Genomic DNA, 24,585 nt, shown 5'->3' with positions numbered 1-24,585 from the left:
CTAGATTCCGGATTCTAAGAAAGTAGGTAATAGCCATCATTGATTGGGATTATGAGGTCAATTTTCAACCATTTTAGTTGATGGCAATGGCCGCCATTTTTGAAAAAGGGTAGCGATGTTAAATGATCATTATTTATTGTGGAACTGTGTAACATGACATGCTTTCCTCCTGATACAATAACGGTAAAAAACGTTCCGTTCAGACGGAGATTGTTTTCCTAGCTACACCAGCGTCTGGTTTCTAAATAATTGGTGTCTTTGATGGGGGTAAAGGTCAATTTTCAGCTGTTTTTTGGTACTGTCCGGATCTGTTTCAGTCATTTTAACGGAGGCACGGTGTTTGTTGTTATTCATTCCTGCTGTTGAACTACAATAGAAAACTAAATGCATGCCTTATAAGCAACGCGTGGCTTTATTAACATTAAAACGCTTGAAATGAAAACTGCAGACTGACTATCTTTATCGTAATAGCTCATTCTCTTCATCCCTGTTATCTACAATATTGAATAATGCTGTGTTTATAATTTTTACTCATATCATATATATCATATACTCATATATATGTGTAATATAAAGCATTGGAGGATTCATTCTTAACAATGTGTAATATAAAGCACTGCTGGGCTGGGCAGTGGCAATGGCTGGGCTGGGCAGTAGCTGGGCAGTGGGAGTGGCTGGGCCGGGCAGTGGAGTGGCTGGGCTGTGCAGTAGCTGGGCTGGGCAGTAGCTGGGCAGTGGGAGTGGCTGGGCTGGGCAGTGGGAGTGGCTGGGCTGGGCAGTGGCAGTGGCTGGGCTGGGCAGTAACTGGGCAGTGGGAGTGGCTGGGCCGGGCAGTGGAGTGGCTGGGCTGTGCAGTAGCTAGGCAGTGGCAATGGCTGGGCTGGGCAGTAGCTGGGCAGTGGGAGTGGCTGGGCCGGGCAGTGGAGTGGCTGGGCTGTGCAATAGCTGGGCAGTGGGAGTGGCTGGGCTGTGCAGTAGCTAGGCAGTGGGAGTGGCTGGACTGGGCAGTGGAGTGGCTGGGCTGTGCAATAGCTGGGCAGTGGGAGTGGCTGGGCTGTGCAGTAGCTGGGCAGTGGGAGTGGCTGGGCTGGGTAGTGGAGTGGCTGGGCTGTGCAATAGCTGGGCAGTAGGAGTTGCTGGGCTGTGCAGTAGCTGGGCAGTGGAGTGACGGCGTTCTGTATCACGGTGTGTGCGTGCATTCGTGTATTCGTGTATGTCTCCTTGTCTGTAATAATGCTGCATGTTCCAGGAGAGGGAGTTTGTGCGGCAGGGTAAGGAAGTGATGACTGTTGTCGATCAGATCTTGGCTCAGCAGGAAAACTGGAAGTTCGAAAAAAACAATGTGCAGTGCAGTGCAGTATAATGAGGCAGGGTGCTGTGTTGCTGTGGTTCCCCGAACCCCGTCTCACCCCTTCTCTCCCTAGGTCCTGCAGCGAGTTGATGACAACACCCTGGTCTCCTACGATGTGTTCTCCGGAGCAACAGGAGGCGTCGTCTCTCCCAGGTAAACACCCTATGCAAAACCAGACGAGACTTGCTGTGTACACTGTGCCAGTATTAATCTTACACATTCACTCCCTCCCTCTCCCTCCCGCTCTCTCTCTCTCTCTCTCTCTCTCTCTCTCAGGGACTTTGTGAATGTGCGTTGGGTGGAGAGGAGGTGGGACCATTACATTTCCTCCGGCATCGCAACCAATCACGTGGCAAAGCCTCCGCACAGCCGCTATGTCAGGTGAGAGCCTCTCTAGTATAGTGTGTGTCTGCTAGATTGCCTGCCACTGCGCTAGACCGACTGCCTGCTCTGCACATTCCACAAGACACAGCGCCCCTATGGGCTGGGGGGACACACTGCTGTCACCTCTTTACACCATTATACTGGACTGGAAGAGCTCTGTGTCTCTCTCCCTTCATTTGGTCTCCGCTCAGGAACCCAGCAGTGAATCTCAGACCCAGTCCGTGAGGGAATCCTGCCCCTGGAAAGAGCTGTTTGACACAACAGGCAGTGGGAGGGATGAGGTTCATTCAGTTCAAGAGAGCCTCTGAGGGTAGGTTCTGTAGATCTGTGAGAGCACTGTGTGATTTGTGTTTTCTTTTAAGTTTATGTTTAAAGTGTAATGGATCTGATCTGATTTCACCACTTTTTACAATCTGTACCAATCCCTCTGAGTGAAATAATTCTGCTCCACCCTCATGCTAACACACACACACACACACACACACACACACACACGCAGAGCTTCCTTTGAGGTCAAAGTCCTATATTATCACAACTGCTGTGACCTCAATTAATGTTTTAACTTCTAATGCTATTTTTAAACGGTGTGCACACACATATACACACACACACACACACACACACACACACACACACACACACATACACTGTGCCCACTGGTAGACAGAGGTGGGATCTGCCTCTTATTTCATTGGGTGTTTCGTCTGCTTTGCTGCAAATTCTGATTGTCGGGCTGGTTGGATCACAGAACCAATCCCTGTGTGAGTTTCTGAATTTCTCTTCCTCTGTTCTGCTGGGCTCAGACTTGCCTCACATCACTCGTAGGGTCTAGCCTGCCCTCAGCATTGTGTACAGAACTATTCAATCAGCCCTGGATATTCAAAGATCAATACAGCTACTCTTGCCTCATCAATCAGGTGCCAAAATCTAAAGAGATGTTGAAACTGACGTTACTGATTAACTAACACCTGTTTTTGTTCTAATAGCACTGTGATTTACTGCACATGGCTCTGAAGTGTTTACTGTGCTGGTCTGGGCTTAGTCTGAGTGCTTCACTAGGGAGAGGTGTTGAGGTTTGTTGCAAGTACTGGGAGAGTAAAACTCCAGAACATTACACTGAGTAAAGACGAGTCAGATTATGACTGCCTTGTTAAGATTCTCAGAGATCCTTTGACTTCAGCAATCTAATAATGGTCAATAATACAAAACAAGATGGTCCAAATGGCCTCCTCTCATTTGTAAACGTTCTTATGTTCTAACAATGGGATCCATAGAGAGGCTGATTTTTATGTAACAGGAGCCAGTGTAATAATTAGAAAATCATATGAATGGTTTTGTGTTATCTGTCCTCATTCCTGTAATCTCCACTTTTGCCTGATTGCTTTGCCCCTCGCTGCAGTGATGCCCCGCATGGCTGCAGAGACCCGAATGTCAACGACCCAGGGAAGATGATGACTCACTCGTCTCTAGTCCGCTACGGCCAATAAAAGGCCAAGAATAACACTGGAGTGAAGTCGCTCTGAGAAGCTGTGCTGTTCTCAGTCGCTGTCGATACAAAGTCAGTCATTGTTGCTCTTCAGCCCCCAGCCAGGGATCAGGAATAGCTTCAACCACCCCTCTGCGTTCAGGACACAATGCCCCTATTGAGAAGAGCACCCTTAGGGTTAGTGCATGCAATGCTGCGGAGTAGCCCTTTACACACTGCTCCCATCCTACAGCAAGCTCTGCAGGCCTGTTACGCCCAGTGGGGTATTGTGGGGGATCTCTTAAGGATCAAATAAGGATCCTGGGAGATCTCATAAGGATCAGCAGAGTGGCAGGGCCTGGTCGTGAGGACAGGTGAGTTGAAACAAGTCTTCCTGCTTATTACCTGGGATTAATGCAACTCTACACTGGTTCTTTTACTCTCACTGTTTTTTCTCTCACACTCTCTTTCACTCCTCTCACACTCATCCCTCTCTTACACTCTTCTCTTTCTCCCTCACATTCCTCATCTCTCCTGAGGCACTCTGTGCAGGAGGTGAATAATGTTCAGAAGGAGAGTTTCCACCAGCAGCACCAGGTGCCCTGTCTGCTCCAGCAGTCTCAGAGTGCGCTGCTCAGCCTGGACTTGCTGGGTGGGCCAGTGAGGGAATACCAGCTGCCCCTCTTCACCCTAGCGGAGCAGAGCGGCAAGGCCCAGGTTAGCCCCGCCCTCCATGGAGCCTGTCCAACCAAGAGAGAGATCAGTGACATCACTAGGGACATACCGCAGACTCTCACAACCAATCAGGATGGACTTCTGTTCTGGAATAAAAACATTGTACTTATCCGGCCACTTTGAAAGTGTAAATATAATCCCCTCACAGAGGTTACTTACAAAGAAAATATGAGTCCTGCTCCTCGCAGCAGGACACAGTTCATATTAATACTGGGAAGTCAGGCACAAGCCCAGTCTCGGGTAGTCACGTCATCATTCTGAAGAAAGAAGAGATCGCATTAGACCAGTAAGAGCTTCACTAGCATTCACACTCAATCTGAGCCACACTGGGATCTGCAGCTTCATCACCCTGGTACACCAATGACCCAGTTTTATGATTTAAGTTGGATCTGTGGCCTGGAGAGCAATGCCCGCTGATCAGGGCCCTGGGTAAGTCCTTCTACCTGACTGGGGCAGGAGCCCGTATCCATGACAGTACCTGTCAGTACCTGACACACATATACAGTGCCTCCAAGCAGGAAGGTGGGCATCGACAACATGACGGGCCAAGAAACTGTCTAGAGAGAGAGAGGGGGGGTGTAAGAGGAGAACAGAGAGATGGAAGATATGAGGCTTCTTGTTAATCTTCAGAGTCTTATACAGTTAACTGTTGGTTTGTTTTTCTGACTGGTTTTTAATTGCGTGTATAATGCTGCCATCTGCAGGGAGTCAGTCCAAATTACATGTTGAATCTCTGGACTGTATGAAAATCCAATCCAGATTAACACATTGTGCCTTTAACTACAGTAAAGTCAACAAAATCAAACTAGAATTGCTATCTTTTTATCGTTTCAGTGTAGTGAACCCTGAAGAATGCACTCTCTCTCCCTCTCTGCTTCTGGAATTGAGGGGGTGGGCTTTGCAGGAAGCAAATTTAATCAAAATACTCACACACACACTCACACGGTATCAAACAAAAACAGTGTCTTGCCCTCAGCAAAAACAGAAAAAAAAAGTTAGCGTGTTAAAGCGTTTCATTTCAATAACGCTTGTGAAACAATGCTAGCTGCACCTGTCCTCGGGCAGACTTGCGTGTAAACACTGAACTCACAGTAAGAATCTCTGACCAGGTTAATGATTAAAGGGTCCAGAATAAGCCGCAGTCACAAACACTGTGTAAAACATAAACGGAAGACTGTTACAGATTGTTCTCAATGCTCTCCTATTGCATCACAATGTATGTAGCAATATAACAGAATAATGCCATCAGTGTATTCTCGAGAACTAGATTAGAACCAGATACAAAGTAACTATGGAGAACAGACTGCTACCCTTTCTCAATATCAGCAACAACCCCCTTGACAAATCTGATAAACTGTGGAGTTTGTCCTTATCCATATCTACCTGCCGATGCCATGTAGCGGGGCTCCAGTGCAGTTGACTCGGACACACTGCGTCACAAAGTCCCGGTAAAAAGGCTCCTTGTCACCCCAGCAAAAGGCTGCAAGCAGAATCGTGGGGAAGGCATTTAACCGGCATTGGGCTCCGACTAGCCGCATCCTTAGTGCCGAACAAGGCATGGGTGGGGTGATCAAGGGGTCCCTCCCGCTTCCAATCACCTCACAATGAACATCGTCTCACCAGCAGCTCTCCTAAAATGAAATTGAAATCTCAAATTCCACGAGACACACGCACAGTACAAGCAGGGCTTGGGTTTGTGTGCAGCACGAAGGCATATCCACTGGAAAGTGTCCCTAGGGCACAGATGATTGTAATGCTTAGATGTTCGTGAGGATTAGGTTTTAGGGCTGGGGTTGGGTTAGGGTCAGGAGACTTTATAGTTTATATTCTTTTACCCTGCGGGTTTCTTTGCGCACTACCCATGTGTCGGTGAACCTGCTCTCCAGCATGTTCTGAATACACAGCTCTGTACTGTTGCATTTCTGCCACAAGGTGGAACCCTTGGCGCGTCTGTATAGAAAGTAAAGCATTCAACTGAATGAATAAAAAACCATGAACATAAAAAACAAAACCTTGCAGTAAAATAAAACGAAAATACGCCCGACACGTGTACACAGCAGCAGAGAGGCTAATTCGTGTGATACAACGATCCATGTTTAATAAGAATGTTTCTGTCTGTACAAAGAACCATGTGCTTTCTTTAATGTTTACTTCAGCGTACCATACGCGTCTGTAATTATTGATGCAACCTTTTAACTGCATGTTGTATTCGTTATAAATATATTTAACAACACATAGGTCTTACAATAGCAACGTAAAAACTGTCTATTACAAAACCTGTTCAATAAAATTAAGCTACAGCTAAGATTTTAAAAAAAAGCTATCGTACAAAATCTTTCAACCCCGGGTCATGCTGTAGCCCCTGTCGGCGAGGGGGGGGGGGGGGGGGGGGAGTCGCGGCCCAGTTCGGTATTTCACACAGAGCCGAGCTCAGCGTCAGATTCCACGATTCAATGCCATCGACTCCCGCTGTGCTCCACCCTCTCGAGTTAACGAATTAGCCAATTTAGTTAACCAAACTCGCTGCTTTTACAATAGTTTTGTATTCATAACAATAAAAATGATAATTGAATTAGGCAAGCACAATATTGTATTACTACAGTACCATAGGCTACTCACTTTGGTCTCGCAAACTACACATGATAACACGATTAATAGGTGTGTTTACAGTTCAGTGACAGCTTGCAAGGGTACGGTCTGTGCTCTAAACTGGTGTCTTTAAGTCTTTCTCTTTTTTTCTGTTTGTAAACCCCTTGAATCTAAACACCTCGCTTCTATTTGGTATTGCTAATAGCTAGTAAAAGTTTTCTCCAGTTTTAAAATCTGCTGGACAAACAAGCGAGGTCTGTCTCTGCAGTTCGACAGCCTGCCACTCCCAGCGCTGCGAGGAGCGCGCTGCGCGCACCCCGCGTCTGGGAACCACAAGGAGGCTCGAGTCGCAGTGAGGAAGTACAGTTGCTGAGATTTCAAACTTAAAAAAGAACTGGAAACCACAGAAAATATATATATATATATAAAAAAAAGCAATCTTGAAAACATCATGCTATAGACGAGGCGCGGGCGCCATGGAGTCTGACCGAAGTTTGGTGCTGATTGTGACGTTTGTGATCGGGATTGTGGGCGTTCGCGGCACAGAAGGTGGGTGACTTTGAAAGTTTAGGGGCACAGGGGGAGAGAGAAGGAGGGAGTGAGATTGAACCGGAACTGTGAAGAGAAGATAAGAAACGAACTGTAGCCCAGTAGCTAGGCTCCAGAAAGAAAGAACGAGTGAAAAAGGACTATCTCCGTGTAGAAGCACACGTACAAACCCGACCCAACAATGCCCTTCTTTTATTTGTTAACGAAGTTAAGTTTACTTTTGGAATGTGGTGCACATCACGGGCAGAATGAAAGGCGTTATTTAGATTAGTGAAAGTGTTGCTGGGGTTCTGCACACGGTGTCAAGCATTACAGCTGAACACATCATAATGTCAAAGTTTACTTTTGAATCGAATCTTTTCTTTGAAAGTAAAGGCTGCATTAAAAACCTTTAAGTGACAGATTTAGCAATAACCCCAAGGAAACAAAATCGCTAAACAACTTTGCACTTTAAGTGGTTTTATTGTTTAAAAAACTGGCATTTGTGGAGCCAATAAAAGTCATTAAAAAAAGGAAATAAAGATGTAGTTAGATAGATAGATAGATAGATAGATAGATATAGATAGATGGATAGACAGATATGGATAGATAGATGTCACAAGTACACTTTTGCTTATATTATTAATTATTTAAATTAAATATTTACTTAGAGAACTGCTCCAATTGTGATAAAAAGGACAGGACACTGACAGGTGTAATTCCTTGTTTACAGCAGTGGTTGGGAATATATGACAACAGGGTTAGGGTCAGGGATAGGGTTAGGGTTAGGATTAGGGTTATTGAGTAAATAAGTGTTCACATCACTAATGCAGCCTCAGGTCTTTCACTGCTAGTCCAGGAAATTCACTAACACGTTTTTGGTTAGTTTTGTCTGTTAATGTTTCAAACTAGAATGTCATTTCCAGGACCAGATGTTGTTTTTTTATTCTAGTTTCACAACATTAGACATTGCAGTGGCTGATAAGCTTAGTAGCTCTGTCCCAAGGTAATCTCTGCTGTCTGCAGGGCTGGTAAAGATCTCAGCAGGAACAATCATGTGTGCTTGTGTTGATTTAAACACCACAGAAGAATCCAGTTCCAGGAATAATAGTGCAGATCCTGGCATGTAAACAGCCATGGCAAGAACTGCTCCATCCCGTGGAGCTGCTGGTGGGAGGCCCGTGTTGTTTCTTTATTTAAAAACTTCTAAAAGAGTGTGGTGAGGAACAAAACAGGAACCTGCTGTGTGCTGGGGGTCTGCAGTTCAGCATGATTCCACGCTTCAGTTCATATAGGAATGTCAAAAGGAGTTCATTACGTGTCATTTAACTGAGGAGAAGCGCAGTGAAGTAACACAAGTTGATGTACTTTATATAAAATAAAGATCGATTGATGAAAGCCTTTCAGGTTCACCCTTGGGATTGTAGTGCCACTTGTTTAATGAAGGTATTCTGTACTACAGTTAATGAATACAGAAATAAAGCAATACCCAGAGCACAGGAACTGACATCAATGAAACTGGAATCTGATTGGCTCTGGCAGTTTACCTTTTATTGTTTTTAAAATCACACACTTTGTAACAGACATTTCAAAGGTCAGCAATTCTGGTTCAACGGCTGAAAGATTGCTGCTATCTTATCTACTGGGAACAAACACAGTCTTATCTACTGGGAACAAACACAATGGGAAACTAGAGGTGACGGGTTGGTTAAATTACAACGGAACTGTGCAGCTGAATTGAAATAGAAAACATTTCAAATCACGCAGCAATACAGGAGTCTGACTGGAAAGTGAGTCTAAACCCAGAAGGCAAGTTTTTTAATGAAGATTTTCCGAGTACTCGTCAAACATAATCACTGAATAAAGAGCCATGTCTCTTGAATAATTCTACCATATCTGCCTTGCTTTCTGTATTAGATTGCCATCTGCATACAATCAGACTGGAGTTTGGTGTTCTTGCCCATTGCATCTTGGATGGATAATTACTATGTAATTGAATGGTTTAGGGTGCTAGGGTGTAAGAGACAAAGGGTGATAGTTCTGCAGGGAGTCAGTGTGATTGTATTCCAGGGAGTCAGTGTAATTGTATTCCAGGGAGTCAGTGTGATAGTTCTCCAGGGAGTCAGTGTGATAGTTCTCCAGGGAGTCAGTGTGATAGTTCTCCAGGGAATCAGCTTGCTGTGTTACTTCAGACAGTAGAGAAGAGTGCTGTATGACGTGTCTAACAGGTTAAGTCTGTCTCTCTAGTTTGCGAGAGGGGGTTGGTTCTGATTTAAACCGAAACAACAGCCACTAGATTGTGGTGCAGTTATATTACTGAATGGCTAAGTGTGTGTGGCTAATTCCACACAGAGAGAGAGGGAGGAGGGTTGCAGTCAATGATGCACAGAGAGAAGGAGGCTTGTTTGTTTTGGAGACGGCACGTCACCGAGGAGAAATTAAAGGTGTGGCTAACAGCAGGAACAAGTCTTTTGTAATTGAAAGGCACATTTGTAGTATGAATAAAATAAATAGCTGATGTGCTTCAGACACCTTAAAAAAAAAAATGAAGTTTACGAATTTGAATTCAGAAAAATTCCAGAGTACTCACCAGGACCGGGGTGTTGTAAAAGTTGCCAAGTCAAGGGGAGAGTGGAGTGACCTCTCTGCAGGGCATTGCAACCCCTCTGTCTAGCCCCTAGCCCCCCCCCCCCCCCCCGAGGGCCGATTCTTGTGCGCACCACCCCACTGCTGGTGAATTGCAGGAGGGGTAACACTCCAATCTGCCAGCCAGGCTCTCAGCCTACTATGGCTTGTTGCTATGATACCGTGTACAGTCATCCAGAAAATGTGTCCCTCAGAGGAGATGACTTTATTAGAGCACTTTCACTGCATTGTGATCTGGAGAGATCTGAGCAGGGGTGAGAGAGTGAGTGTATGAGAGAGAGAGAGTGAGAGGGAATGTGTGTGTTAGAGAGAGTCTGTGAGAGAGAGAGGGAGTGTGTGAGAGAGAGGAAGGGTGTATGAGGGAGAGTGTGTGTGTGTGTGAGAGAGAGGGAGAGAGTGTGTGACAGAGAGGAACGGTATGAGAGAGAGATGGAGTGGGGTAGGTTGTGTGATCCTCTCCCCCAGCTGTTTGGGGGGGGGGGGGGGGGGGGGGGGGGGGGGGGGGTTGTGTGAATCTCTCCCCATACTGTGGATAACCCAATTCCACCACAGGAAGCATGGCAGGAAGTTATGCAGTATCGTTTTCCTGTTTGAATTTGAACCACACGCTCACAGGAAGTGATCAGGAAGAAATTAAAGCTGACAAGGGTTATTAATACCTTCTCCCCCTTTTTTGTGCACAGATTCCTCTCAGACTGCCTCACTCCTGCCTCACACCTTTCTTTCTTCTTCTCCTGCAGTGTGCACTGGCACTCTTATGAAGCTGGCTCTGCCTTCCAGTGTGCAGAATCAGTACGAGACTCTGAAGAAGCTCTACACTGGCTGCCAGGTGGTGCAGGGAAACCTGGAGATCACTCACCTGCAGGGGGTGCTTGACCTGGACTTCCTCAAGGTGTGGTGGGTAGCAATGATTTGGGTGACAGTGTCTCTGTGAGGGGAGCAGTGATTTGGGTTTTGGGTCAGTGTCTCTGTGAGGGGAGCAGTGATTTCAGAGACAGTGTCTCTGTGTGGGGAGCAGTGATTTGGGTTTTGGGTCAGTGTCTCTGTGTGGGGAGCAGTGATTTCAGAGACAGTGTCTCTGTGAGGGGAGCAGTGATTTGGGGGACAGTGTGTCTGTGAGGGGAGCAGTGATTTGGGGGACAGTGTGTCTGTGAGAGGAGCAGTGGTTTGGGTTTGGGTTTGGGGGACATTGTCTCTGTGAGGGGAGCAGTGATTTGAGGGACAGTGTGTCTGCGAGAGGAGCAGTGATTTGGGGGACAGTGTGTCTGTGAGAGTAGCAGTGGTTTGGGTTTGGGTTTGGGGGACATTGTCTCTGTGAGGGGAGCAGTGATTTGGGGGACAGTGTGTCTGTGAGAGGAGCAGTGGTTTGGGTTTGGGTTTGGGGGACATTGTCTCTGTGAGGGGAGCAGTGATTTGGGGGACAGTGGTTTGGGTTTGGGGGACAGTGTCTCTGTGAGGGGAGCAGTGATTTGGGGGACAGTGTGTCTGTGAGGGGAGCAGTGATTTGGGGGACAGTGTGTCTGTGAGAGGAGCAGTGGTTTGGGTTTGGGGGACATTGTCTCTGTGAGGGGAGCAGTGATTTGGGGGACAGTGTGTCTGTGAGAGGAGCAGTGGTTTGGGTTTGGGGGACAGTGTCTCTGTGAGGGGAGCAGTGATTTGGGGGACAGTGTGTCTGTGAGAGGAGCAGTAGTTTGGGTTTGGGGGACAGTGTCTCTGTGAGGGGAGCAGTGATTTGGGGGACAGTGTGTCTGTGAGAGGAGCGGTAGTTTGGGTTTGGGGGACAGTGTCTCTGTGAGGGGAGCAGTGATTTGGGGGACAGTGTGTCTGTGAGAGGAGCAGTAGTTTGGGTTTGGGGGACAGTGTGTCTGTGAGGGGAGCAGTGATTTGGGGGACAGTGTGTCTGTGAGGGGAGCAGTGGTTTGGGTTTGGGGGACAGTGTCTCTGTGCAGCTGAAGAGTGGAGGATTGCCCTGCACTGGACCTGGCTTCAGATTTGCACGGTGTGATCGGAGTGAGAGCTGCTGCTGTAAGACTCCTCTCCTTCAGGGAACCCCTACAGAGCACCATTGACCTATCTCTCTATCTCTCCCCTCCTCCCTCTCTCTTATCCTCTAGGGTATCACGGAGGTGCAGGGCTACGTTCTCATCGCTGACACGGCCGTTGATTTCATTCCTCTGGAGAATCTCCGCATCATCCGCGGCACTCAGCTCTACCAGGACACCTTCGCCCTGTCGGTGCTGAACAACAGCATGCTGAGGGAGCTCCGCATGAGGAACCTGACTGGTGAGAGGAGAGGAGAGAAGGGAAGGGAGAAGGGAGACCGATAACCAGTGAGGAAGGGAGACGATGTATTATAGAGTAGAATAATTTTTTGTTTTTACTGTTCTACAGAAATCCTGCTAGGAGCAGTGAAGATTTCTGGGAATTCTCAACTGTGCTATCCAGAGACTGTTAAATGGAAAGACGTTCTGGATCAGGGCAACAAATACAACGTGATCATTGATACAGCATCACGCACATCAGCCTGTGAGTGGGGAAGGGGGAATGGAGGGGAGGAGAGGGGAATATTAGGTTGGGAATGCATTCCCTTTCCCTCTCTCTCTCTCTTTCTCTATCTCTCTCAAGTTCAATTCAAATGCTTTATTGGATGACAAGCAGAAGACATATTGCCAAAGCTAGAACACAAACATCTTTGGGGTGGAACTCTGTCTCTATGACAGGATGCTACACATCCTGCAGCTATTAATGCTCCTTCTCTTTTCTCTCCCACAAGAACCTGTAGTTTTCCTGGCTCTTGAGTAGGAAACCCTCTATATGATCTGCTACTCTGAGGCTCTCTCCCAGCTCTCTGTATCTTTCACACTGAAGGATGAAGTGGCTCTCCATTTCAGTCTCTCCACTGTTGCACTGGGTACAGATTCTGACTTCCCCAGGTTTCCACTGTACTCTATACCTGCCTGTTTCAATGGCTAGCTTGTGATCACTAATCCTATGTTTTGTTTAGATATTCGGCCAGGGTGTATTCTCTGTACAGGTGGAGTTTAGTTTGGCTTTTAATCTGCTCTCTCCAGTAGAGGGTGTATTCTCTGTACAGGTGGAGTTTAGTTTGGCTTTTAATCTGCTCTCTCCAGTAGAGGGTGTATTCTCTGTACAGGTGGAGTTTATTTTGGCTTTTAATCTGCTCTGTCCAGTAGAGGGTGTATTCTCTGTACAGGTGGAGTTTATTTTGGCTTTCAATCTGCTCTCTCCAGTAGAGGGTGTATTCTCTGTACAGGTGGAGTTTAGTTTGGCTTTTAATCTGCTCTCTCCGGTAGAGGGTGTATTCTCTGTACAGGTGGAGTTTATTTTGGCTTTCAATCTGCTCTCTCCGGTAGAGGGTGTATTCTCTGTACAGGTGGAGTTTATTTTGGCTTTCAATCTGCTCTCTCCGGTAGAGGGTGTATTCTCTGTACAGGTGGAGTTTAGTTTGGCTTTTAATCTGCTCTCTCCAGTAGAGGGTGTATTCTCTGTACAGGTGGCGTTTATTTTGGCTTTTAATCTGCTCTCTCCAGTAGAGGGTGTATTCTCTGTACAGGTGGCGTTTATTTTGGCTTTCAATCTGCTCTCTCCAGTAGAGGGTGTATTCTCTGTACAGGTGGCGTTTATTTTGGCTTTCAATCTGCTCTCTCCAGTAGAGGGTGTATTCTCTGTACAGGTGGAGTTTAATTTGGCTTTTAATCTGCTCTCTCCAGTAGAGGGTGTATTCTCTGTACAGGTGGAGTTTAGTTTGGCTTTTAATCTGCTCTCTCCAGTAGAGGGTGTATTCTCTGTACAGGTGGAGTTTAATGTGGCTTTTAATCTTCTCTCTCCAGTAGATGGTGTATTTCTCTATCAGGGCAGATCCTACAGCTTTTCTCAGAGCTGTCTTGCTGCTGGGCTCAGAGTCAGTGCTATTGTGGATGTTAAAGCTGGTGTGTCTGTACAGGGATGTGATGTAGGACTGTAGCGAGGGTTTAGCTGTACTGCCCATGGAGGATTCAAGGGCTTGGAAGTGGAGGGGGTTTGGGCTGCTGTGTCTTAGGTGGAGCCAGAACTGGGTGATTCTTTTCTGGGTGGGGATCAGCCGAGACACTCTCCCTAGTCCATTGCTGGGGGCTTCTCTGTGTCAGTGCAGTAGCTCTTTACAGAAGCGCAGGTGTGTGGTTTCTGTGGAAGTTTTGTCCCACTGTGTGTTCTTTATACTCGTGGTGGGCCCCAGACTTCGCTGCCATAGAGCAGAATTGGTTGTATGATGTTAAGCAGTTTCAGTTTCGTTGGAGGGTTAAATGTGGCCATTTGTTTTTTAATTGTGTAGTATGCTCTGAGAGCTTTCTCTTGTTTTGATTGTTGCTTTAAAGCTTCACAATGCACTTAAAGTGTGTCCTTGGTAGTTGTACAAGAGGCTGTGGTCTCTTTCTTTGTTATTTAATAAGAATGACATTTTTTCCTGGTTATTTTTTGGCTTTTTTTGGAAAATCACAATTTTTGTTTTCTTCAGATTATCCACCAGGGCCCATGTTGCGCAGTATTGTCTCCAGCAGTGACTCAGTCAGTCTATCCTGCATGGGGGATAGACCTACTGAGTCACCTGCGCACAGCAGTGTCTTCACTCTTGTGTGGCCGCTAACCCTAACACACACGCTCTCTCTCTCTCTCTCTCTCTCAGGTGCACCATGCTCTGCAGCCTGTAATCAGTCCTGCTGGGGGGCTGGAGAGCAGCACTGTCAGACATGTGAGTCCCACCAATGTCTGTCTTTGTGTGTCTCTGTCTATCTGTCTCTCTCTGTGATTGTGTGTGTGTGTGACGGTCTGTCTGTTTGTCTGTGTGTCTGTTCGTGTCTGTGTGTCAGCATGTCTGCGTGAATGTATAGCTGCAAGTGAACATTGCTGTATCAATGCCAGTGCCTGTCCTTCCTCTGCAGTGACTCACCAGTGTGCCTCGGGCTGCCAGCGCTGTAAGGGATCCCTTTCCAGTGACTGCTGCCATCAACAATGTGCTGCCGGCTGCACCGGGCCCAAAGACACTGACTGCCTGGTAAGAGAAACTTACATCAAGAGAATCACACTGTCAGAGTTGCAATGAAGAGACCCACACTGTCAGAGGCAGCCCTGCATGCACACACTGTCAGAAGCAACCCTGCATGCACACACTGTCAGAGGCAACCCTGCATGCACACACTGTCAGAGGCAACCTTGCATACACATACTATCAGAGGCAACCCTGCATGCACACACTGTCAGAGGCAACCGTGCATGCACACACTGTCAGAGGCAACCGTGCATGCACACACTGTCAGAGGCAACCTTGCATGCACACACTGTCAGAGGCAACCTTGCATGCACACACTATCAGAGGCAACCCTGCATGCATACACTGCCTACCCTAATTACAGATGTCATAGATATGTGTCCTCAATTAAACATATTCTTGATTAGAAAAGTGAACCCAAAGTTACTGACTGTCCGATTTGACAGTTTAGCTGCACAGTCCTGATCTCAGTAGTTGTGTCTGATTGTCTCCACATTGTGCTGCTGTAATTGTGTCTGAGCCCCACTCTGCTCCTCTCTCAGGCATGCCGACATTTCAATGACAGCGGCACCTGCAAGGAAAACTGCCCGCCCCTGACTGTCTACAACCCTGTCACCTACCAATCAGATCCCAACAAGGACAGGAAGTACAGCTTTGGAGCCACCTGTGTCACTGAGTGCCCATGTGAGCCCGCCATGCATCCCTTCCTGTCTCTGCTCTCCTTGTGTGTTTACTCTGTGTCTCTTCCTCTCCCATCTTTTCTCATTTCTGCTTTCTTAAACTCTCACTCTTTCCCCACTGTCATTTTCTCCTCTCACTCTCTCTTTGTGACTCTCTCCTCTCACTCACTCCAGATAATTACCTTGCCACGACTGTGGGCTCCTGCACTCTCGTGTGCCCGCCTGACACTCAGGAGGTGATAGTGAATGGGGAGCAGAAGTGTGAAAAATGCAATGGCCCATGTCCTAAAGGTGAGCACCCTTTGTATGTGATTGCACTGAGAGTACGATTGTGTATTAAATGTATTCCCTTGCTCACTCCTCCTGCTCCTCAGTCTGTGATGGTCTTGGGATGAATTCCCTCAGAGGGGTCCTTGCTGTCAACTCCTCCAACATCGAACGCTTCATCGGCTGCTCCAAGATCTTCGGTGACCTGGCCTTCCTGCCAGAGACTTTCCAGGGGTAAGACTCGCAGTGACAGAAAAGCTCTGCCCTATACTTACTGAGAAAAAAATGCCATTGTTGTTAATGTTTCTTTTTATTGCATTCAGTGATCTAGCAACAAACACATCTGCCCTGGATCTGAGGAAACTGAATGTGTTTAAGAGCGTCACAGAGATCACAGGTAAGAGCAATGTATTCTGTTACTTGAGAAGTCCTGTCTCCACACTGTGTTACTGAGAGGTCCTGTCTCCACACTGTCTCCACACTTTATTACTGAGAGGTCCTGCCTCCACACTTCATTACTGAGAGGTCATTTTTCCACACTGTCTTATTCACTTTCAGGGTTCCTTTACATTGAAGCCTGGCCTGATAACTGGACCGATCTGAGTGTCTTTGCGAACCTTGCTGTGATTCGCGGACGCATGCTGTACAGGTGAAGTCATATTAAACCTGATTGATGCTCTCTGTATTCATTCTTGCTATCCTCCCTCTCTCTCACTCTGACCCTCTGTCTGTCTCTCTGTCTCTCGCTGTTCCTCCTTCCTCTCCCTTTCTCTCTCTCTCTCTCTCTCTCTCTCTCTCTCTGTGTCTCTCTCACACACTCTCTCCCTCTCTCGCCAGGGGTGTGTTTGCTCTTGGAATTCAGAAACTGAACATTGAGGCACTGGGTCTTCGCTCGCTGAAAGAGGTCAGTGGGGGTCTGGTTCTGATCCACCAGAACCCTAGGCTCTGCTATACGTCCACAATCCTCTGGGAAACCATCTTCAAGAACCGGCAGCCAGAGGTCATCCAGAGTGCCAACAAAGCAGCTGAGCTCTGCGGTATGACAACTTCCTCTACATCACTACCTGAGCTGTCAGCACGCCAGCATGCCATTTATCACCGATTGGTTCACCTGCATGTGGATCTCTGATTGGTTGATTTTGGATTGTTCTTGTCTCCACAGTGGCAGAAGGCAGGGAGTGTCACCACCTTTGCACCAATGGGAGTTGCTGGGGGCCAGGACCCAGCCAGTGTGTTTCCTGTGATGGTTTCCTACGCGGACTTGAGTGTGTCAAGTCATGTAACATCCATGAGGGGTAAGAGGAGAGAATACCTAAACATTGTCGATAAGAGAAGATCCACACACTGGCCCGGACCGTAGCCCAGCCTTGTTTTTGGTCCCTGTCCCTGGTCTCACTCACAGGGATGACTGCACTGCTTCTTGCCTTGGTAATGAGGGATTGCTTTTGTTCTCTGCAGGGATGACCGGGAGCATGTCGATGGCTCACACTGTGTTTCCTGCCACTCGGAGTGTCTGCCACAGAACAACAGCTACACCTGCACCGGCCCGGTAAGACTGCAACCTGGGGGATTGGCCTCACAGGGTGGGAGGTGCATTGTGTGTCGTGCCTGACCTCTGACCCCTCTTTTGGCAGGGTGCTCATCAGTGTCTAGAGTGTCGTCATTTCAAAGACGAGCTGTCCTGTGTGGAGAGGTGCCCCAGTGGGGTGAAGGGGGAGGACTTTGTCACCATCTGGAAATATCCCAATGACAACAATGTGTGCCAGACTTGCGAGAGCAACTGCACTCATACGTGAGTCACACACACACACACACACACACACGCACACATACACCCACCCTCACAGATACACACAGGCACCCGCCCTCACACATACATACACACCCGCCTTCACACACACACACACACCCACCTTCACACACACACACACACACACACACACACACACACACACACCCGCCCTCACACACACACACACAGACACCTGCCCTCACACACACACACACACAAGCCTTCACACGCACACACCCACCCACCCTCACACACACACACATGGACACATACATCCGTCCTCACACACACACACATGCACACATGCACACATACATCTTTCCTCACACACACACCCCCCCGCCCTCCCTCACACACAGATACACACCCGCCTTCACACACACACACACACACCAGCCCTCACACACACACACACACACATGCGTACAGACTCATGTCTGCAGCAGTCTTTTTTGTTTCTGTTCATAGTTATGCTTTCATTGTTTCCTTACAGATGCTCCACACTGGATGAGAAGGGCTGCCCTATCAACCAGAAACCTGGGTAAAACTGCATATACTCCTTCTCCTCCAATCAGATTCCAGTTTTCATACCTTCTCCAATCGGACTTTAGTTTTCACACCTTCTCCTCTCCAGCCCAGGCACCTCCATCGCTGCTGCAGTGGGTGGGGTCATGCTGTTCCTTATCCTGTTGGCCCTGCTAGTGACCTACCTGAGGAGACGCAAACACCTGAAGAGGAAGGAGACTATGAGGAGGTTACTGCAGGAGCATGAGGTACATAGGACTGTAGGACAGGAGAACAGTGGGACTGGGAGACTGGGGCTAGTATTGATATCTGATCTCTGAGATTGGTTCTGACCCAATATCATTTCTCTTCAGCTGGTGGAGCCTTTGACCCCCAGTGGCGCCCTGCCAAACCAAGCCCAGATGAGGATCTTGAAGGAGACAGAGCTGAAGAAGGTCAGAGTGTTGGGATCGGGAGCATTTGGGACCGTGTACAAGGTAAGACCTACAGTCAGTGCAGCTGTGTAGTATAACAGTATTCCCTGTAACCCAAGAACATCTGGATTTCTCATCTCATCCTTTCCTCTCCTCCACTCTGCAGGGAATCTGGGCTCCGGACGGAGAGCATGTGAAGATCCCTGTGGCCATCAAAGTGTTGCGGGAAAACACATCACCCAAAGCCAACAAGGAGATCCTGGATGTGAGTAACAGAATGAGAGGGTTATGGTTAGGGGGTGAGGGTTAGGATTTGTGAGGTGGTAACCCCTCTCTCTGTTCACTAGGAAGCATATGTGATGGCGGGGGTTGCCAGTCCCTATGTGTGCCGCTTGCTGGGGATCTGCCTCACCTCCACAGTGCAGCTAGTGACTCAGCTCATGCCCTATGGCTGCCTTCTGGACTATGTAAGAGAGAACAAGGACCACATCGGCTCCCAGTACCTGCTCAACTGGTGTGTGCAGATTGCCAAGGTACGAACCGTACACACACACACACACAACCATACACACAATCCCATCAGCACACATTGAGCAGAGGGGGTTTGTGAGAGAGAACAGTGATCACATCCAAGTACTTATTAACACCCCAATCAGCCAAACAGAACGGTATTCCCTACAACAGTTACAGCGCTCCCAATTTTAACTGTTATAGGATACTGTTATAGGCTGTTGCTTAGGAATGAGGGGACTCCCCCTTGTTCAATAATTATATGTTAAGCGTTTGTAAGAATTGGGGCTCAAGGGAGTCACAGTCAGTCTTTGTGTTTCCAGGGCATGAGTTACCTGGAGGAAGTGCGATTGGTGCACAGGGACCTGGCAGCCCGCAATGTGCTTGTGAAAAACCCCAACCACGTGAAAATCACTGATTTTGGCCTCGCACGACTGCTGGACATCGATGAGACGGAATACCACGCTGACGGAGGGAAGGTACTGATCCTCGTTCCGATCGACCCTTAGTGAGCAATGATCAAGATAGGCGTGGCTTCACAGAGGGGGACCATTTATTTTTACACCTCGTTTCCATAGTCAAGCCATCTCCAGCACACACCCTAATTCCCCCCCCCCCCCCATGCTGCGTTTCCATGTTTTTGTAAAACTCGAGTTTGCCTCCAATTCAGGCACATACCCAGGTTCTTTGGTACCATTTCACTGTACCGGCTGGCCTGAATTAATTCGGGCCGAGCAGAAAATACATCTCTAGTTATGGAATCCCAGGTCTTGGCAATGATCTCTATGAAAGCCAGTGTCAGTTACAAATTATTGTTTGAAAAATCAAAATAGCTTACCTGTATTTTAACTCAGTAAAAAAACCTAAAAAACCCAGATTTAACATGAGAGCACATTATGCAACGTGGATTCATGATGAAACGTTATTATACGTTATTACTGTTTGTGGAGATCGGGTCATTCAAAATCAGCTTCAATGATATTTTTCCTTTTAAAATATTAGTCAGTTTCTACTTTCTATGGGTGAGAGTAGGAATGCGCTCCAATGTAAGGAAAAAAATAAAAAATTGGAATAGAGAAAAAATGAAGGACCGCAATAACAAAAGTGGAAACAATCGCAAAACATTCCGCTATTATGACAGTTTAGATGTGATTTTAGACACCGTCCAATATCACAAGACAGTCTGCAGCAGTGAATTTTCTGGAAAAGTATCCATTGCTGTGTTTGGTGATAACAATGTTACAATGTCAATAACAATGATACAGTAATGTGGTTACCTGGTTACTATCTGGCCACCTCTCATGATAACATGAGTGAGGCTTGTCCAGCTCACGTATAACTCGAGAAACTCAGTTTTTAGCCAAGTTGCGTTGCACCTCAACTCGAGTTTTGTAAAATCCAGGATAACCCAAGAGCGCTTGAGCACACTCGAATTGGTTTGACTATGGAAACGAAGTATTAGTCCAATCTGGTTAAAGGCAGCCAGTAATCAATTAGATTGGCCAGTGATGATCGAATGTGTTGTTGGCCAGCCCACTGATACCTGCCTTTTTGTCTGCAGGTCCCAATAAAGTGGATGGCTCTGGAGTCAATTCTACACAGGAAGTTTACACATCAGAGTGATGTCTGGAGTTACGGTACATACTGCCCAGTGTACTGACTAGAGCAGCACTGACTTGAGCAGCATTGGCTTTGTACTGACTAGAGCAGCACTGATTAGATCAGCACTGATTATGTACTGACTAGAGCAGCATTGACTCTGTACTATCTAGAGCAGCACTGATTCTGTACTAACTAGAGCAGCACTATTAGCACTGCATTGACTCTGTACTGACTAGAGCAGCACTAATTAGAACAGCATTGACTCTGTGGTGACTAGAGCTGCACTGATGAGAAGAGCTCTGACTGTACTAACTAGAGCAGCATTGGTTCTGTACTGACTAGAGCAGCACTAATTAGAACAGCATTGACTCTGTGGTGACTAGAGCTGTTTTGACGAGTATTTCTATACTACTTACTTGCCTATGTGTTCGCACTTACATTTTGGGAACTACAGACTCCTGTAGTGAGAAAGTAATATTCCAAAGGTCTGCTTCTCCAGGAGTCACCGTTTGGGAGCTAATGACTTTCGGAGCAAAGCCGTATGACTTGATCCCAGCTCGAGAAATTCCGGAACTCCTAGAGGGGGGGGAGCGGCTCCCCCAGCCCTTGATCTGCACCATCGATGTTTACATGATCATGGTGAAGTGTGAGTCCCCCCACAGTATCGCCCCGCAAGGGCACTTCCTGGCTATGTGTTTAACTGACTTGTTCTGTCCACTGTGTTTAGGGTAAGTGTCAGTTGAATTCCAGGTGCATCTCTTTTATTTTCAGGCTGGATGATCGACCCGGAGAGCCGGCCCAAGTTCCGAGAGCTGGTGACGGAATTCACTGGCATGGCGCGAGACCCGCCCCGATACGTGGTCATCCAGGTAGGGGAAAGGAGACTGGGGGGGGGTTGCGGATTATGCAGTGGGGATTTGGGACATTTTTAGCATGAGCTGCAGAGAGCTGGATAGCAGTAAGCAGTGAAATTGCATTGACAATTACAGCAGTGCTTGTCCGTGCCTAGACCCTCGACTTCGATTTTACTCTCAGTATGTTTCTCTGCTGATTTTGTCTCCCTCTCTCAGAATGATGAGCAGATGAATCTGGCCAGTCCAGTCGACAGTCACTTTTTCCGCACGTTGCTGGAGGAGGAGGAGAACATCAAAGAGCTCCTGGACGCTGAGGAGTACCTTGTCCCCCAGCCAGGCTTCTTCGGAACTGGAACAGAACCGTCCACCAACGGGAGAACTAGGGTCCCGTCCAACGGGGTGAGTGATCTTGAACACAGAGAGACACAATCGTTAATGGGTTAATGATCTTAAATACAGAGAGACAGGATCGCCTCTAATGGATTAATGATCTAGAACACAGAGAGTAATGATTGTTTCTAATGGGTTAGTGATCAGGACACTGCAAAATCTGAATGAAGAAACTGCAGCTCAGTTTAGAAGTTGCTTTAGTTAATGCTGTGTGATAAATATGTTGAAAGAGACTTGTAAGAGCTCTTTCCTGTTCCACAGAGCACTGACCACATTCTGGAGGGGGAGGGGACTTCAGGGGGCAGAAGTCTGTACTCCTCAGTCACCACTCTGGGGCAGAGCCAGTATCCCACACTGCCTCGTGGTGGGCATGGCCAGTACCCCTTGGTGTCAACAGGGGGGTGGAGTCAGTACCCCTCTCTGGCCCGTAGTGTCTCCGAGCGCTCTGCCGGGGGGTATTCAGACTCTGTGTTTGTGGAGGGAGACAGGGCAGCAGGGCCACTGCCCCACAATGCCCCCTGCAGGGACAATAGCATAGCACAAAGATACTGTGAGGACCCCACACTGAGCCTGGGGCAGGACACTGAAGGAGACCTGGAGATCGATGGCTACATCACCCCTACCTCCACACTGTCCCGGCCTGGTGAGTCTGCTGTATGTCTATCTGTGTATCTGTGTTTTTGTGTATCTCTATCTGTGTCTGTATCTCTATCTTTGTCTGTGTATCTCTATCTGTATCTCTCATTACTTGCTGTTTGCTTTTTTCTGTTAGAGTATATGAACCAGGCGGATCAGAGCCCATGTTCCGGCAGTCTGGCTCAGCGACGGCAGGACAGTTGGACCCTGGAGCGGCCATGCCCTGTGCCCGGACAGAGCTCCTCGAGAGAGGGAGGCAAGTGCCTGCCCAACGGGTTCGGGGGCGCAGTGGAGAACCCTGAGTATCTGAGCCTCCAGGAGCCCCCCGGCAGCAGCTCCCCTGCCTTTGACAACCCCTACTATTGGGACATGGACCCAGCAGGAAGGCCCGGTGCGGGGCTCACACCTGCAGAGGTAAGCAGCTTCAGCACCCCCACAGCAGAGAACCCCGAGTACCTGGGGCTGGCAAAGGCCTGGAGTGGGGTGAGGGAGCCTCGCTCCTAACAGACTGGGAGGAAAGGCAGGGCTGTGCAGATGCTCCTCTGGAGGGTAGTGGCCAGGAGAAAGAGGATGGGCTTTATCACTGAAGGTGATTGGAAGAGCTGGCAGTCAGGCATGCTGCACCTCCTGGTTATTTAAAGAGTTAATTTATCGGTATTCTCTGGAAGTGACATGACTGTCTTTTAGCTGCCGCTATCCAGCTTTCAGTCTATATAGTAACCAGTTTGCTCTTTCTTCTACCTTCATGAGTAACAAGATGCTTGGTTATCATTCTTTACGTGAAAAGCAGGAAAGGTGTTCAATCCAGTCCTGCACAATAGGATCGAACTGCACTGCAGTGGCACAGAACTTTATTACACAACAGAACCACCCCCTGTGGAGATCCAAGAGACTTCTCTTTTGGTCTCTTATCTCAATGGCAGCCAAAAGGAAACTGTTCTCAGAAATAACCTCCTCAGTGTCAGCAGCTAATTGCTCTACTGTTTAAAAAGCAGTGGCTTTACCACTATAGGGGATCAAACCAGTCACATGTGAATAACAGAAAGCAAATCCACAGTCCTGAAAGCATTTTAACAGTTAGTGTTGCCACCATGTGGCAACATCCTGGGGGTTTTCAAAGCAATCGCTAAAGAACCTGTAGTGAAATACTGGAACTCGCTCTCCATTCTTGCTAGTCAGATCTTCCCTGGTAGTGCCACATGGTTTTTCGATTGAAGGACTGCAGGGCCTCTCTTGTATATTTCTACACACATACTGAGAAAGTGATACAGTGTACAGGTAATGTGTACGTCAATCAGAATATTGTGTACCTGATGCAGGTACTGAATTTTAAACAAATAATGTGTGCAAGTATTAAACATTGTATGTGTGTAATATATATATAACACTGTGAGCAACCCTCCTGGTTAACAAACTCAATAAATAAATGCAGGTCCAATATATAGCTAAATAGGCACTGAACACCTTGCACAGGGAACGTGTACCTGACAATCGGAGGAAGTTTTTTTTTAAATTTTTGTTACCAAAAGGGAGCTATGGAGGGTCACTCAGTGACTGTTATTTCTTCAGATGCATTTAAACAAATTGTAAAAACCGAAAACTGTATATTTTATACCTGTACATTTTTTTATGGTACAAAATGTGGACAATGCAATAATATGAATGACTGCTGTTGCACTTTTGGTATTTTAATTATTATTAGATTGCTCACATTTCACGCTATGTTACAAATCCTATCAAAGCTAATGGCCTGTAACTGTGTTTGCTTTGTGGACTGTTGGGAAGGGTTGATGATGTAATACTTTTTCAATTCTTCAGCTGCCAGTTACTAATAATTTAATGGCGTTTCTCATTTCCAATTGTACAGCTTGGATGGATGGAAAATAAATGTACTCTTTTTTATGTTTCTTTAGTCACTGTGTTCATTTATCAGAAAACTGAATTGCAGCCCATCAGCAAGTATTTTAAACACAATTTTGAATTAAAGGGAGGGAGATGAACACAATACACATCCATTTTAGAACAGAAATATTTAATCAAAATGTTTGAAAGTATTTTTTTACAGATTTTGATATCCTTAAGTAAATTTTTGAGAGTGCATTCACCGTCTAACAGTATCCAGAAACAGTCATTGTTTAGCATTTATGAATAAAAGACGTTGTTTTTTGTTA

The 24,585-nt window shown here is 47.1% G+C and overlaps 1 protein-coding gene across 2 annotated transcripts; it reads left to right on the top strand.

Annotated features, from left to right (window-relative positions):
- Nucleotides 1-1,792: 1,792 nt before the first annotated feature.
- LOC121301839 (receptor tyrosine-protein kinase erbB-2-like) lies at nt 1,793-24,316 on the top strand. Of its 2 annotated transcripts, XM_041231473.1 has the most exons (28): nt 1,793-2,045; nt 3,135-4,364; nt 10,439-10,590; nt 11,813-11,981; nt 12,090-12,224; nt 14,383-14,448; nt 14,639-14,751; nt 15,288-15,429; nt 15,600-15,716; nt 15,800-15,926; nt 16,016-16,089; nt 16,251-16,341; nt 16,530-16,729; nt 16,855-16,987; nt 17,151-17,241; nt 17,327-17,484; nt 17,978-18,025; nt 18,119-18,257; nt 18,363-18,485; nt 18,589-18,687; nt 18,770-18,955; nt 19,256-19,411; nt 20,494-20,569; nt 21,034-21,180; nt 21,306-21,403; nt 21,605-21,787; nt 22,040-22,421; nt 22,551-24,316. In XM_041231473.1, exons 3-28 carry the CDS (start codon nt 10,456-10,458, stop codon nt 22,916-22,918), a joined length of 3,756 nt encoding a protein of 1,251 aa, XP_041087407.1. In that variant the 5' UTR covers nt 1,793-2,045; nt 3,135-4,364; nt 10,439-10,455; the 3' UTR covers nt 22,919-24,316. The 2 variants fall into 2 exon arrangements, with proteins under 2 accessions (XP_041087407.1, XP_041087406.1); XM_041231472.1 differs by lacking the exons at nt 1,793-2,045; nt 3,135-4,364 and adding an exon at nt 6,836-7,073.
- Nucleotides 24,317-24,585: the final 269 nt, after the last annotated feature.

Source organism: Polyodon spathula, chromosome 28 (genome assembly GCF_017654505.1).
Source record: "Polyodon spathula isolate WHYD16114869_AA chromosome 28, ASM1765450v1, whole genome shotgun sequence".
NCBI classification, from domain to species: Eukaryota; Metazoa; Chordata; class Actinopteri; order Acipenseriformes; family Polyodontidae; genus Polyodon; species Polyodon spathula.
The sequence above is the reverse complement of the archived record's forward strand: the minus strand, read 5'-3'. Positions and strand labels throughout refer to the sequence as shown.